The sequence below is a fragment of the Muntiacus reevesi genome, chromosome 3 (assembly GCF_963930625.1).
Source record: "Muntiacus reevesi chromosome 3, mMunRee1.1, whole genome shotgun sequence".
NCBI classification, from domain to species: Eukaryota; Metazoa; Chordata; class Mammalia; order Artiodactyla; family Cervidae; genus Muntiacus; species Muntiacus reevesi.
Window position 1 is genome coordinate 33,056,765 of NC_089251.1, and position 12,865 is coordinate 33,069,629.

At 41.3% G+C, this 12,865-nt stretch overlaps 1 protein-coding gene across 1 annotated transcript in view; it reads right to left on the bottom strand.

Moving 5' to 3' along the window:
• Window positions 1–12,865, bottom strand: part of IFT172 (intraflagellar transport 172) — a 36,887-nt gene that overhangs the window by 20,543 nt on the left and 3,479 nt on the right. Inside the window, exons 4-16 of the mRNA XM_065928832.1 lie at window positions 12,608–12,647; window positions 12,238–12,303; window positions 11,947–12,026; window positions 11,640–11,727; window positions 10,034–10,248; window positions 9,011–9,134; window positions 8,497–8,592; window positions 7,451–7,612; window positions 7,040–7,093; window positions 6,711–6,814; window positions 6,450–6,535; window positions 1,219–1,331; window positions 207–374 (exon numbers count right to left, since the gene is read on the bottom strand). Coding sequence (XP_065784904.1) covers window positions 207–374; window positions 1,219–1,331; window positions 6,450–6,535; window positions 6,711–6,814; window positions 7,040–7,093; window positions 7,451–7,612; window positions 8,497–8,592; window positions 9,011–9,134; window positions 10,034–10,248; window positions 11,640–11,727; window positions 11,947–12,026; window positions 12,238–12,303; window positions 12,608–12,647 — 1,396 coding nt within the window. The remainder of the gene's footprint in view (window positions 1–206; window positions 375–1,218; window positions 1,332–6,449; window positions 6,536–6,710; window positions 6,815–7,039; window positions 7,094–7,450; window positions 7,613–8,496; window positions 8,593–9,010; window positions 9,135–10,033; window positions 10,249–11,639; window positions 11,728–11,946; window positions 12,027–12,237; window positions 12,304–12,607; window positions 12,648–12,865) is intronic.

Here is a 12,865-nt window from a genome sequence, read left to right on the forward strand (position 1 = left end):
TCTGAGGGTCTAATATAATGTCAGGAATCTGAACGAGGATGGCTCTGGGGCGCAGACCACTGTGGGAAGCAGTCTAAGTGTCACCTGCCAACTCCATCAGAGAGGTTATGGGTGGCAGGCAGAGAAACCAAGCAGCCTTCAGAGTTTCCTTGGGTTCTAATTAATCAGCTCGACACTACGTGTGAGATGCCCTGATGTTGACATACCCTGATAGAGGACGTGGTGACCCTCTCAGGTGCCTCAATGTTGTACCACACACACAAGTTGTTTCGGTTCTGAGCTACCAGCACATCACTTCCTGGGACCCACTGTACGTAGGAGCAGAAGTTGAGGATCATCGTCTTAGAGCAGCTTTCAATATCATATAGATGCAACTGGAGGAAGAAGTAGATACACAATTAAGAAAAGATGTGGGTGTCTTCCCATCTGGACCATTTCCTAATGGGGAAATGTGGTGAGTCAGTCCACTGGTCAGGTACATGCTGAATTTCAAAGCTTACTGAACTTCAACCATAAACCCTTCAAGTTCATGCTCAGTTGGTATATTCTGACACTGGCCAAATAAGAGACGACCAAAAGAACAAAGGGCTACACCCTAGGAATTTAAGTTAGGTGCAGGTCAGACTTTCATTCCTAGAAGAACTCTGGGCCAGAGTTATCGGTCTGGATTACAAAAATAAGGTCATGAGACAAATTAAATGGCCTGGAAATATGTAATGTGGCTTTTACATCACAGTGAAAATGAAATGAAAAATCACCAGGTAGTCCCTGAGGTCAAACTCACTGGCGATACCACAGAGATCAGAATGAATACAGGGCTGGGGGAGATTGTCCTCAGGCCAGCATCAGTGAGGTCAGGCAAGTGTGGCAAGAGCCCCGGAGCAGTAGGTGTGGGAAAGGTCAGCTGGGTGCTGAGCAAGGGGAACGCAGGGGTGAGGATGGTTCATGAAGTCACAGATTTGTGAATAGTGAGAGACACATCAACTCCCAAATTCCCCTTGTGACTTTGGTGCCTGTATGATACAATCTCTCAGGGTAAAATGGGATGCGTGGTGATATTAGACGTAAAAAATGTTGATCCTTCTGTGCTGTTCGCTATGCTTATGGCACAGCCCCAAGAAATCATGTCCCATTCTGCCTCCCACTGTCCCTAGTGGCAGCTAGTACCACATCCTTTATGGACCAGTCAGTGGTTAACGCCTTAGTAACCCTTCTCACACGAAGTTTCCGGTCCCTGAAGAGAAGCTTATGCCCAGTCTCATTAAGTTCCAGCCAATCCACACGACTCTCATGGCTGATGGTGCCAATGTTGTAGCCGCCAATCAGGTCCACTAGAGAGTAAAGGAAACAGGGTGAAAAAGAGAGATTCCACATAATCACATACAAAGCATGAGGTAGCTTATGAAAGTTTAGTTTTAAGAATGTTGCAAAAAAAAAAAAAAGAATGTTGCATTAGTCTACAGCATGTCACTCAGGAGCACAAATGGTATAATATAATATTAGTATATTATAATATCAGTATATATAATATCAGTATAATATAATTTTGCCAAGTTGCTTCAGATGCTGTGTTTCTTCTAAATTTAGAGATTTCATTTAACTCCGCAGTTAAGTTAGAAGATCCAGACCCACCAAGAAATTTGATTCCTCTCTGGGACTCTGGGACTTCTCTCATAGCAGGTCAGAACTATGGCTTCTGTTACTCATGATAAACCCCAGTTACAGCAAGCATACCAATGAGAGAAAGCTGATGAACAAAATGACCTCAGTGATCACAGGTGCTCCAAGGAGTTACCTGTACACCTGAGTGTACAGGTGACATGAAAACATAGAGGGTCCATCAGTGTAGAAGGAGCACAGACACAATAGGAGGAACTTCTGACTAAAGTTAGGCGGGTCAGTGCAGAGGATAAATATTAGCTGGGTCTGAATTTTGTGAACGACATTAAGAAACAATCATGTTTAGAACAGACCACTCAGGGTTGGCTAGGATGCTTTCAGGGAGTCTCCTGAAAAAAGCTCATTCACAGTTCTTATATATTATCTTATACATTGTGATCCACATAGTCAAAGGCTTTGGCATAGTCAATAAAGCAGAAATAGATGTTTTTCTGGAACTCTCTTGCTTTTTTGATGATCCAGCGGATGTTGGCAATTTGATCTTCAGCTCCTCTGCCTTTTCTAAAACCAGATTGAACATCTGAAGTTCGAGGTTCACGTATTGCTGAAGCCTGGCTTGGAGAATTTTAAGCATCACTTTACTAGCGCGTGAAATGAGTGCAATCGTGTGGTAGTTTGAGCATTCTTTGGCATTGCCTTTCTTTGGGACTGGAATGAAAACTGACTTTTTCCAGTCCTGTGGCCACTGCTGAGTTTTCCAAATTTGCTGACATATTGAGTGCAGCACTTTCACAGCATCATTTCTGCTTTATTGACTATGCCAAAGCCTTTGACTGGGTGGATCATAATAAACTGGAAAATTCTGAAACAGATGGGAATACCAGATCACCTGACCTGCCTCTTGAGAAACCTGTATGCAGGTCAGGAAGCAACAGTTAAGAATTGGACATGGAACAACAGACTGGTTTCGAATAGGAAAAGGAGTACGTCAAGGCTGTATATTATCACCCTGTTTATTTAACTTATATGCAGAGTACATCATGAGAAATGCTGGGCTGGAGGAAGCACAAGCTGGAATCAAGATGCCGGGAGAAATATCAATAACCTCAGATATGCAGATGACACCACCCTTATGGCAGAAAGCGAAGAGGAACTAAAAAGCCTCTTGATGAAAGTGAAAGAGAAGAGTGAAAAAGCTGGCTTAAAGCCATTCAACATTCAGAAAACTAAGATCATGGCATCTGGTCCCATCACTTCTTGGGAAATAGATGGGGAAACAGTGGAAACAGTGGCTGACTTTATTTTTGAAGGCTCCAAAATCACTGCAGATGGTGACTGCAGCCATGAAATTAAAAGACGCTTACTCCTTGGAAGGAAAGTTATGACCAACCTAGATAGCATATTAAAAAGCAGAGACATTACTTTGCCAACAAAGGTCCGTCTAGTCAAGGCTATGGTTTTTCCAGTGGTCATGTATGGATTTGAGAGTTGGACTATAAAGAAAGCTGAGCGCCAAAGAACTGATGCTTTTGAACTGTGGTGTTGGAGAAGACTCTTGAGAGTCCCTTGGACTGCAAGAAGATCCAACCAGTCCATCCTAAAGGAGATCAATCCTGGGTGTTCATTGGAAGGACTGATGTTGAACGTGAAACTCCAATACTTTGGCCACCTGATGAGAAGATCTGACTCATTTGAAAAGACCCTGATGCTGGGAAAGATTGAGGGCAGGAGGAGAAGAGGACGAGATGGTTGGATGGCATCACCGACTCAACAGACGTGGGTTTGGGTGGACTCTGGGAGTTGGTGATGGACAGGGAGGCCTTGTGTGCTGCGGTTCATGGGGTCGCAAAGAGTAGAACAGGACTGAGCGACTGAACTGAACTGAACTGAACTGATACACTGTCAATTCCAGAGAAGGCAACGGCCACCCACTCCTGGGTTCTTGCCTGGAGAATCCCAGGTACGGGGGAGCCTGGTGGGCTGCCATCTATAGGGTCACACACAGCTGGACACGACTGAAGTGACTCAGCAACAGCAGTAGCATACATTGTCAGTTATCTTATACATTATCAATGAGCAATGTGCCTGCTTTTGTTATATATGCTTAAGCTAAAGACCAAATGCCAGCTGATATCCACAACTGGGAAGACCAACTTAAAAATGAATTTTTCTTTAATTCGAAAGCAAAATAGTAAATCCACGTTTTAATGCCTCAATTATAAGTACAATTAGAAAATGCTAAAGCTGTGGGGACCCTATTTCTATTAGCACCCTGAAATTACATGCAAAATTATGTGTGTAGTTATTTTTCTGGGAACAAAAATAACTACACACATAATTTTGCACTTAAAATTTTTGCCTTTTACCTGGAATTTATTTTTGTGCATAATACGGGGTTGGTGACCCAAAAAAGTTAAGAGATAAACTCTGTCAATGTACACTGAAGATGAGACCTACAGAGTGAGGTGACTTGTCCAAAGTCATATGGCTCACTACTGTTATTAGAACTTAGGCCGGTGGACTGTGTTATCATTTGCATTATACTTATATTTCTGAGCTCAGAAACCTCACATGTAATATAAAATTCTTGAAATGTAAAAATATCTTAAGGATAGACCCATATGTATATGGAAACGATTTATGAGAGATGACATAGGTGTATTACTGGGTGAAGAATGGATTTTCATTAAATGGTTACACATATGGAAAAATAAAATTAGATTCCTACTCATATTATGCACAAAAATAAATTCCAGGTAAAAGGCAAAAATTTTAAGTGCCAAAATATAGGAGGGAGTAGAAAGGGATTTCCTAAAAAAGACCTCAAAACCCACAAACTATTTATTTAAAAGTGATACACAACACTGTAAATCAACTATACTTCAATTTTAAAAAAGTGATGAAATGAATTATATTAAACTTAAAAATGTCTAAACACTAAAAGATGCTGAAAAGGAGAGAAAAGACAAGCCACAGGCTGAGACAAAATAACTGCAATGCAAATAACCATCAAAGTCTATACCTGCACACACACAGAACTCCTTCAAGTAAACAAGGAAGTGAGTGAAAGTCACTCAGTCATGTCCGACTCTTTGCAACCCCACAAACTATACAGTCCATGGAATTATCCAGGCCAGAATACTGGAGTGGGTAGCCTTTCCCTTCTCCAGATGATCTTCCCAACCCAGTGATCGAATTAAGGTCTCCCGTATTTCTGGTGGATTCTTTTCCAGCTGAGCCACAAGGGAAGCCCAAACAAGGAAAAGACAATCTAATTTTAAAAAGAGGCAATGGATATAAACTGGCAATTCACAGAAGAAGAAATCCAAAATGCCAATAAACAAATGAACAAAAACTTAATACAATTAAATATATTTTCATATATTGAATACATCAGATTGAGCCAATTTTGAAGTCAGGCAATTTCAAGCATTGGAGAGGATGTGGAACTGTAACTGCTGGTGGGACTGTAAATTGGTACAACCTCTTCAGAGAGCAATTTTGAAATATTTAGTGAAATTGAGGATGTATCTCTTTTATGATTCAGCAATTCCATGTTGGGTGTGAACCTTAGAGAAGTGAAATACTGTAACAAGGAAAAACCAACAACTTAAATGTCCACCAATAAAAGAAGAGAGAAAAGATCCAAGGAAAATATAATAGAACATTAAAGATTCGACAGAATTTGGTATAGGTATAGAGCTCTTCCCTGTCACTAAGTCATGTCTGACCCTTCTGCTACCCTATGGACTGTAGCCTGTCAGGATCCTCTGTCCATTGGATTTTCCAGGCAAGAATACTGGAGTGGGTTGCCATTTCCTTCTCCAGGGAATCTTCCCAGCATCTTCCCAGGATTGAACCCCTGTCTCCTATGTCTCCTGCATTGCAGGCAAATTCTTTACCCACTCAGCCATCAGGGAAGCCCATGGGTATACAAGTAATAATAATAAGAAAAGCACTTAGACTACTGCTTGGTATTTAATAAACATGTAACAAATGTTAGCTACTCATAATATTATTACAGGTATACAAGTAATAATAATATTATTATTATGAATAGCTATCATTTATTAAGCACTCATCATATACCAGGCACTAGTTTAAGTACTTTTCATATGAAGTAGGTGCTATTTTTATCCCCACTTTGTAGATGAGGAAATTGAGATACAGAAAGGGTAAGTAATTTACCTGAAGATCACACAGGTAGTAAGTAGAGAAGTGGGGAGGTTTGACTCCAGAGCTCTGCTGTTAACAACTACACTACCTGGATACGTTATACTCTAATAAGCTTTTTAGAGAATATCATGCTATTTTTTATACTTTTTTCCTATTCTTGAAACATTTCATGATACAAAATTAACTATTAATATATAAAGTATGAATTATAAATGTGAACACTTGTGAAATGTACAGAAAATTTGTCATCACTACTTATTAATGACAAACTATACAGAAAGTAAGTCCCCTTCCTAAGGGGATTTACCAGTTCTAAGAATCTGTGATCCTATGAAGTCTAAACAGGAAAATTCTTAAATTTGCTAATGGTTCTTCTCTACAATTCACAATTTTCCAGCCCTAGGATAAAAGCCTAGAGAACATGAATAATTATATGGGCAGGCCTATACATATCAAGGTATCTATATCTAGACTTCTAGACACAGACACACATGTGAATTTAAACATTTCACATATCCACTGTAAGAATGAAGACACACATTTACCTGCTGTCTCTCAGATTCTTGGATTCTCCACTGCACACAATCCTGTGATATGGAAGTGCTTTATAAATATCAATTTTGTTATTACAATTATGAGGGAGTCTTACTCACCTATAGCAATAGTCTTGATATCAACAAGATAAGCCAATTTCTTATTATCCTCCATTCCTCGCTGCCGCCTCTCATTAATACGGACACTGAAATATGAAAGGTCAGGTAAGGCAAAATGGGCTTAGGTAGCTAGGATGTTTAACAAGAGCTCTGAAACAAGACATGGGATGAAGACTTTAGATTAACTCAAGGATACAGGAGTTAGAAGTCAAAAAGGAATTCTTTTGGGTTTCAAAAATTTAGAGAACTAAGTGGGGTTACCTGATGAGATGGGGGTTCATGAATTCAGTACGTACAGAACCCAGGGTATCATTACTCCCATATTCCACCAGGGTGAGCTCTCCAGCATTGAAGATCATGCACACCTGGGGATGAATGGGATTGTTATATGGTGGAAAGATTGCACAAAGAAAGAGACAAACAGTCAAGGGAGATATATTGTGAGTTCACAGCAAAGTCCACTTTTCTCTTTATTCTGTTCCTCTATTTCACCTTCCCATTTTATCTGCTGTTTCTTCAACCCCTTGCCGCTTGCCATCCTATGACACAGAAGCTAGAAGGAGGTTTATGGTGAATCAAGCTCTACTCACATTTTCATTTTCAAAGAAATACTTCTCATTGCCACCAGATCCCTGCCAAGCTACCTGTTAAGGGGGAAGAAGACATAAGGAACCCGTGGATAACCACCTGAGGCAATGCTGCAAGAACAACAGGGTGGGATGCAAAGAGATCGATCTGGGGAGGTTTGACATTGCACAAGAGGGATGCTATGTCAGATTTTGCCTTGGTCCCTCTGCTTCTGGGAGAAGGTGTTAAAAAAAAGTCCAACAGCGGTGATTCATATTCCAGGATCCTAAACCTCCTGGGTCTCATTCCCTGAAACCAGGTCCCCAACACAGGAATGTTAGAGCATCCCACGGAGACCTTCCCCAGGGACCCTGGCTCACCTGGGCAGCACCTCAGGACGCCCCATTCCCCACCTCTCTATGTTTGGTTCCTACCTCACTAAGGCGATTCGTGTTCAGGTCCCCCAGCAGCAGTGTGTCTGACGTGTGGGCCACCAGGTAGCGTTCCTTACCCAGGATTTTCACTTCTTCCACCTCGTAGCCGTAGTGTGACTTGAGTACCACTCGGGTCCCCGATGAGAGGTTCTTCACAATCACCTTGGTAGGAGATGAGTCTCAGCTCCCCCAGTCCGAAAGTGGGGGGAATGGGCTGTGCCCTTTGCCCTCTGCCACAGTGCTAAGCATAAGCTCATCTTGTTTCCTTGCCTGGCCTGGGATATTCTTGGTAAAAAGGACATCTCACATTTATAATGCTTTTACTATTTATAAAACGCTTTCATCTATTATCTCTTCTGATGCTTATAATACAAATGATTCTGAAAGTTCCACTGGGTTAAACTAATCACTCACCCTATGTTCCTGTAGCTCTCTGTACAAACTTTTATAATTTTACCATGTGTGTTATATTATTTTTTGATACATGTGTCTCCTTCACTTGAATGATCTTCTCGATTAAGGGACAATGTATTACAGATAACCATCTTTGAATTCTCAACACCTAACAGTGCTGACAGATAAAGAAAAAACAAATATTTCTGGAGAAACAGAAAGACTGAAGGAATCAATGAATAATAAATGAAGGAAAGGAGGGTAGAGGTAGAGAAAAGATAAAACTGGGCTCAGGAACTAAGGCATGAGCTTGTAACATCGTATACAGTGAGTTCAGAGGCCCTAAAACAAATGAATTGAGAATTATAATCCTGTTTATCAACTTCCCCACTTGACATCCTATAGGCAGTCAAGTTTTAAACCAGGAAGATGTAAATGGCAATCTCTGTATTCCTTAAACCTGGTATTTAATCCTTCTCTTACAATAAGCTGGAAGAACTACAGTGGGAAAGTTGTCAGACACATTCTGTTCCTCGGAACAGCTCTGCCAGAGGTTAAATTTGAGTCTATGTTGTGGCCAGACCGCAGGGTAGTACTACAAGGATGAATGAGCCATGGCATGACCTCAGTGTGGTAGGCTATCAGCTGCTTACCTGGCTAGGTCCCACATACGTCAATTCAAACTTATTCTTGTAAATGCTCCTTCGGAGGCAGCAGTCAAACTGTTCCACTCCACCACAAAGTGTGCCCTGGAAGGGAAAGTGGCAGCATAAAGGGTAACACACACAGTACAGAGGCGTGAAGAGGGTATTTAGAGATACTCTCAAACCCTAGGTTCTAGAATCTACAGAAGAGTTGGCAGTGAAAGGGCTGGTAGTTTTTAGAAGTACCAGCAGGAAAGAGGTGGCACTTGCAGGACTCAAGAGCATCACATAGTTAGTGATGGGATATGAGGGAGAAACTAGTCCTGCCTATAAAACTCTTGACCCATGTGACCTCCAATAAAGTATGGATTTCTCTTTCCTGCCTGGAACATCAGAGTTTTGGACTGTGATCAAAAGGGAAGAGGAGATTCTCCAGTGCCAGGAGAGAGTGCTTTAGGATAGGTGGGATTTTTCTTAATTTGAAGAAAGTCACCAAAGCAGAAAGGGGTTACTAGTTACATACCGCACAGAGTCGTGAGCCATCCCGCTTCCAGGCCAAGGCAGTGATGGTGTATAAGTTGGCAATCTCCTTGGGCTTTGCCTCTTCCCAGATGTTTCTCCGAGGACTCCAGTTGAGCACCCGAAGTCTGAAATTAAGTATGTGGCTTTTAGAAGAGATGGAGGCTGAGAAAAAGAGAAAATGGGCTTGTAATGGAAGGAAATGAGTTTTGCTACATCAGAGAACAGAGGAAATAAAAAAGAACAGACAAGGTCGGGGGGTGGGTGTCTAGTAAGAGAGGACAAAAATGTTCGAGGGACGTAAACTTGGAAAATCAAGTCAAAAGTAAAATGGAGTAAGAGAGATAGGTGTGAAAAAATAAAAAGAGATTGTGAATATTTAGAAAAACGAGCTGTTAGTATAGAGAAATACAGAAAAAGAAAAGAGAATTGCTAGGAGTCAGAGAAGAAAGAAAGGAAGAGACATACATGAGACTGAAAGGGTCAAAGACAGCACTGACAAAGCTGAGGTTAAAAGCACTCCAGGAAGAGACGGGACCTAGAATCCAGCTGTTTATGCACCATCCCAGCATTCATGCATTCATGCACAAACATCTGAGCGTCTATGACATACTAGATGCTAATCTAGGCTCTGGGGACTTAAAAAAATAAGTAATAGAGGCTCTCTTCTTAAGGGCTCTTCAAATTACCCAGTTAGACACAAACACCAAAGGTAATACAGTGTGATAAACACAAAGCCAGTAGTCTGAAAAGGCGCAACGGGAATACAAAGAAAGTAGAGATGAAGTCTGCTGTGGAGTCCTGGGGAGAGACAGAGACACACAACCAGAGCACGGTGCATCTTGGAACTGCTGGCATGCTATGGATGGTGGGAGCAGGAAGAGGAAAATGTGCATGAAATAAAACTTGAGAATCACTTGATTCTGATGCTCAACCAGTCTTCCACTCTGGTTGGGAAGCAAAACTAAGCTAAAGAAGAGTGTACACAGGGAAAGTAGGCAGAAGGCACAGCTGGACAGGGACCTACCTGTCATAGCTTCCCAGCACAACCGACTGGCCCCCAGGACTTGCTGCAGCTGTGGTGAACTCCCGCTCCAGAGGGTCACGGCTGTAGTCAAAAGTTTGTAGCACATGGCCTTCCTTTCCATAGGCCACAATCCTCCGGTCACAACCTGCAGCCACAATGCTGTTGGTTGCCCAAGCCAAGGCATAGGGTGGGCACGGATGGTTCACCAACTTTCCCTGCGAGTAGAAGAGGGTTTCCGTCACTCTGAGGACACCACCTCAGAAATTTCTCATTCCTAGCATCTGACACTCTCCCTTGGACCATTCTACTCGAGGAAATCTTTTCCCCAACATTTTCCTGCCATAACACATCCTAATCTGAAGACTTCACAAATTATCTGTCTTATACTCACACACACATCTTCTATGACATTTTAATATATATGCACTTATCAATTTTATGTTCAAAGTGAAAGTTGCTCAGTCATGTCTGACTCTTTGCAACCCCATGAACTATGCAGACCATGGAATTCTCCAGGCCAGAATACTGGAGTGGGTAGCCTTTCCCATCTCCAGGGGATCTTCCGAACCCAGGGGTCAAACCTAGGCCTCCCACATTGCAGGTGGATTCTTTACCAGAGGAGCCACAAGGGAAGCCCTTATGTTTAAAAGGAAACCTCAAAATACTTGTTTGGAGATCTTCAATATTCACCTAAAAAGGGCCCCAAAGGAAGCTGACCTATACATCAACCAACACTGTGTAGGCCTATATACAGGGAGTATATAGTATATAGTATGCTATATATAGTATATATAAGTATATATAGGCCTATATACAGGGAGTATATGACTCCTTTATTTTATTTATTATTTATTATTATTATTTATTCTATTTTTATTTATTTATTATTTATTTTTAAAAATTATTTAATTAGTAATTATTTAGTTTATTATATAAATTATTTATTTTATTAAATTATTTATTACATAAATTACTTATTAATAATTATTTATTATTATTAATTAATTATTCAATTATTATTGTTTTGTTTATTATTTTATATATAGTATGCTATATATAGTATATATAAGTATATATAGGCCTATATACAGGGAGTATATAGTATATAGTATGCTATATATAAGTATATATAGGCCTATATACAGGGAGTATACGACTCCTTTATTTTAGGAAGGGCACATTTAATTATTACACCAATAATTCTTATTGTAAATTATTCAAACAATAGAGGATTAAAATATGAACCTTCCTTTATTCCTCTGTATTTTCCCTTTCAAGCATAAACAACTTTTTTCCTTTGAATTTATATACCTATGTAAAACATTTTACATAAATGAGAATAATTTTCATTTCTCTCAGAGTCTTTATTTCCCTTTGCCTCGAGGTCCCTTCCACTTGATTCATCCTTTCCTGTAACTATTAAGCTCTGGCCTCCTAAAAACAAATCCTCTTCTGCGGCCACATCCAGGTGTCTCTCTGCCTGAGGCCTCACCCTTCCAGCCTCCTCCCTGAGCACCATAATCTAAATTCCTGAGATGTCCAACCTCCCCTAGGACAGTGCTTGGGATTTCCTTCTCCCCTCTCCCAGAGCACCCTTTATTCATACCTGTGACTCTCCTGAGCCTTCGTCATCAAAGAAATACCTAACAATGGTGCCATCTGCATGACCAGAGAGAATTCCTTTCCCAGAGCAACTAAAAAGGGGGGAAAAGGAAGAAAGGAGAGACATAAAGGAAGCAGTTAGAACATCCTGCCTCCCCAAGAAAGTCCCCTTCCTCGTCAGACACTACCCTACCTGTGGTTCCCGCTCCCAGCCCTCTCCATCGTTCACACTATGGTCCCCCAAGCCAAGACTCCCCTAGAGCTTTTCCTACCATTTCCAAGCTTCTGGGATACCATTCTTCCTTACTCACTTTGTTGTCAAGGACACCACATAAGAATCTGTCCCATAGATGGTAGATGATTTGTTAGTTTTGGTATTTGCTAAACGAACCTGAAAATGGGAGAGTGGACACAAGTCAGGTTAGGCTACTTTCAACTTGACCCAGGACCTAAGGAACGAGAAATAAAAACACAAAAACTGTTCCCTGTGTGGTCTCCCCCTAATACATAACTTGACCCTCAGGGAGAAGATTAACCATATACCTCTTTCCAGAACCATTACCCCCATTCACAACCTCTCGTGGTTTCTCTCCCTCCTTTACCTTTCCTTCAGCCAGTCCAAAGACAATGATGTATTCTGCTGGCCACTGCAGGCAAGTAACAGCACTCTGGAAGAAAGCAAGAATGAAAAGGATAAGCCTGTCTATGTATATGAGCACACGGATAGACAATCTAAATCTGAACAGCCTATCACATGCCATCACCCCAACTGTCCATAGGGAAAGAGAGGAGAGGACAAGACTGGGCTCTAAGGAGGAAGGCATAGGGGGTAAGCAGCCAGGCAGCACCATTCATGCAGCAGGAAAAGTCAGAGCCAAATATTAACAAATGCCAACTTCTGGCTGTATTTATAAGCAGATATACTGATATGTTTGTTCCTCCTAATCTCTCAGGGACTGGTTAGAACATTACCGTCTGGATGAACTTGTTACAAATGACTTTCTTGTCACCCCTGCCAAATAAAGGAGAGAAGCATACTAAAAACCACATCCACGAATAGTTGCCACAAATGATACTGGGGGAGGGGAAAGAGCTGCAGACACCATCCTTGGCCCACCAGTGTTGCCTGTCACTCCATAGAAGCCCTCAGAGGAGGCGTAAGAAGGAGCCAGAGTAGCTTTGGAAGAATAATAAAAACAGAATGTCACTCCTGGCTCCCCAGGATCTCAG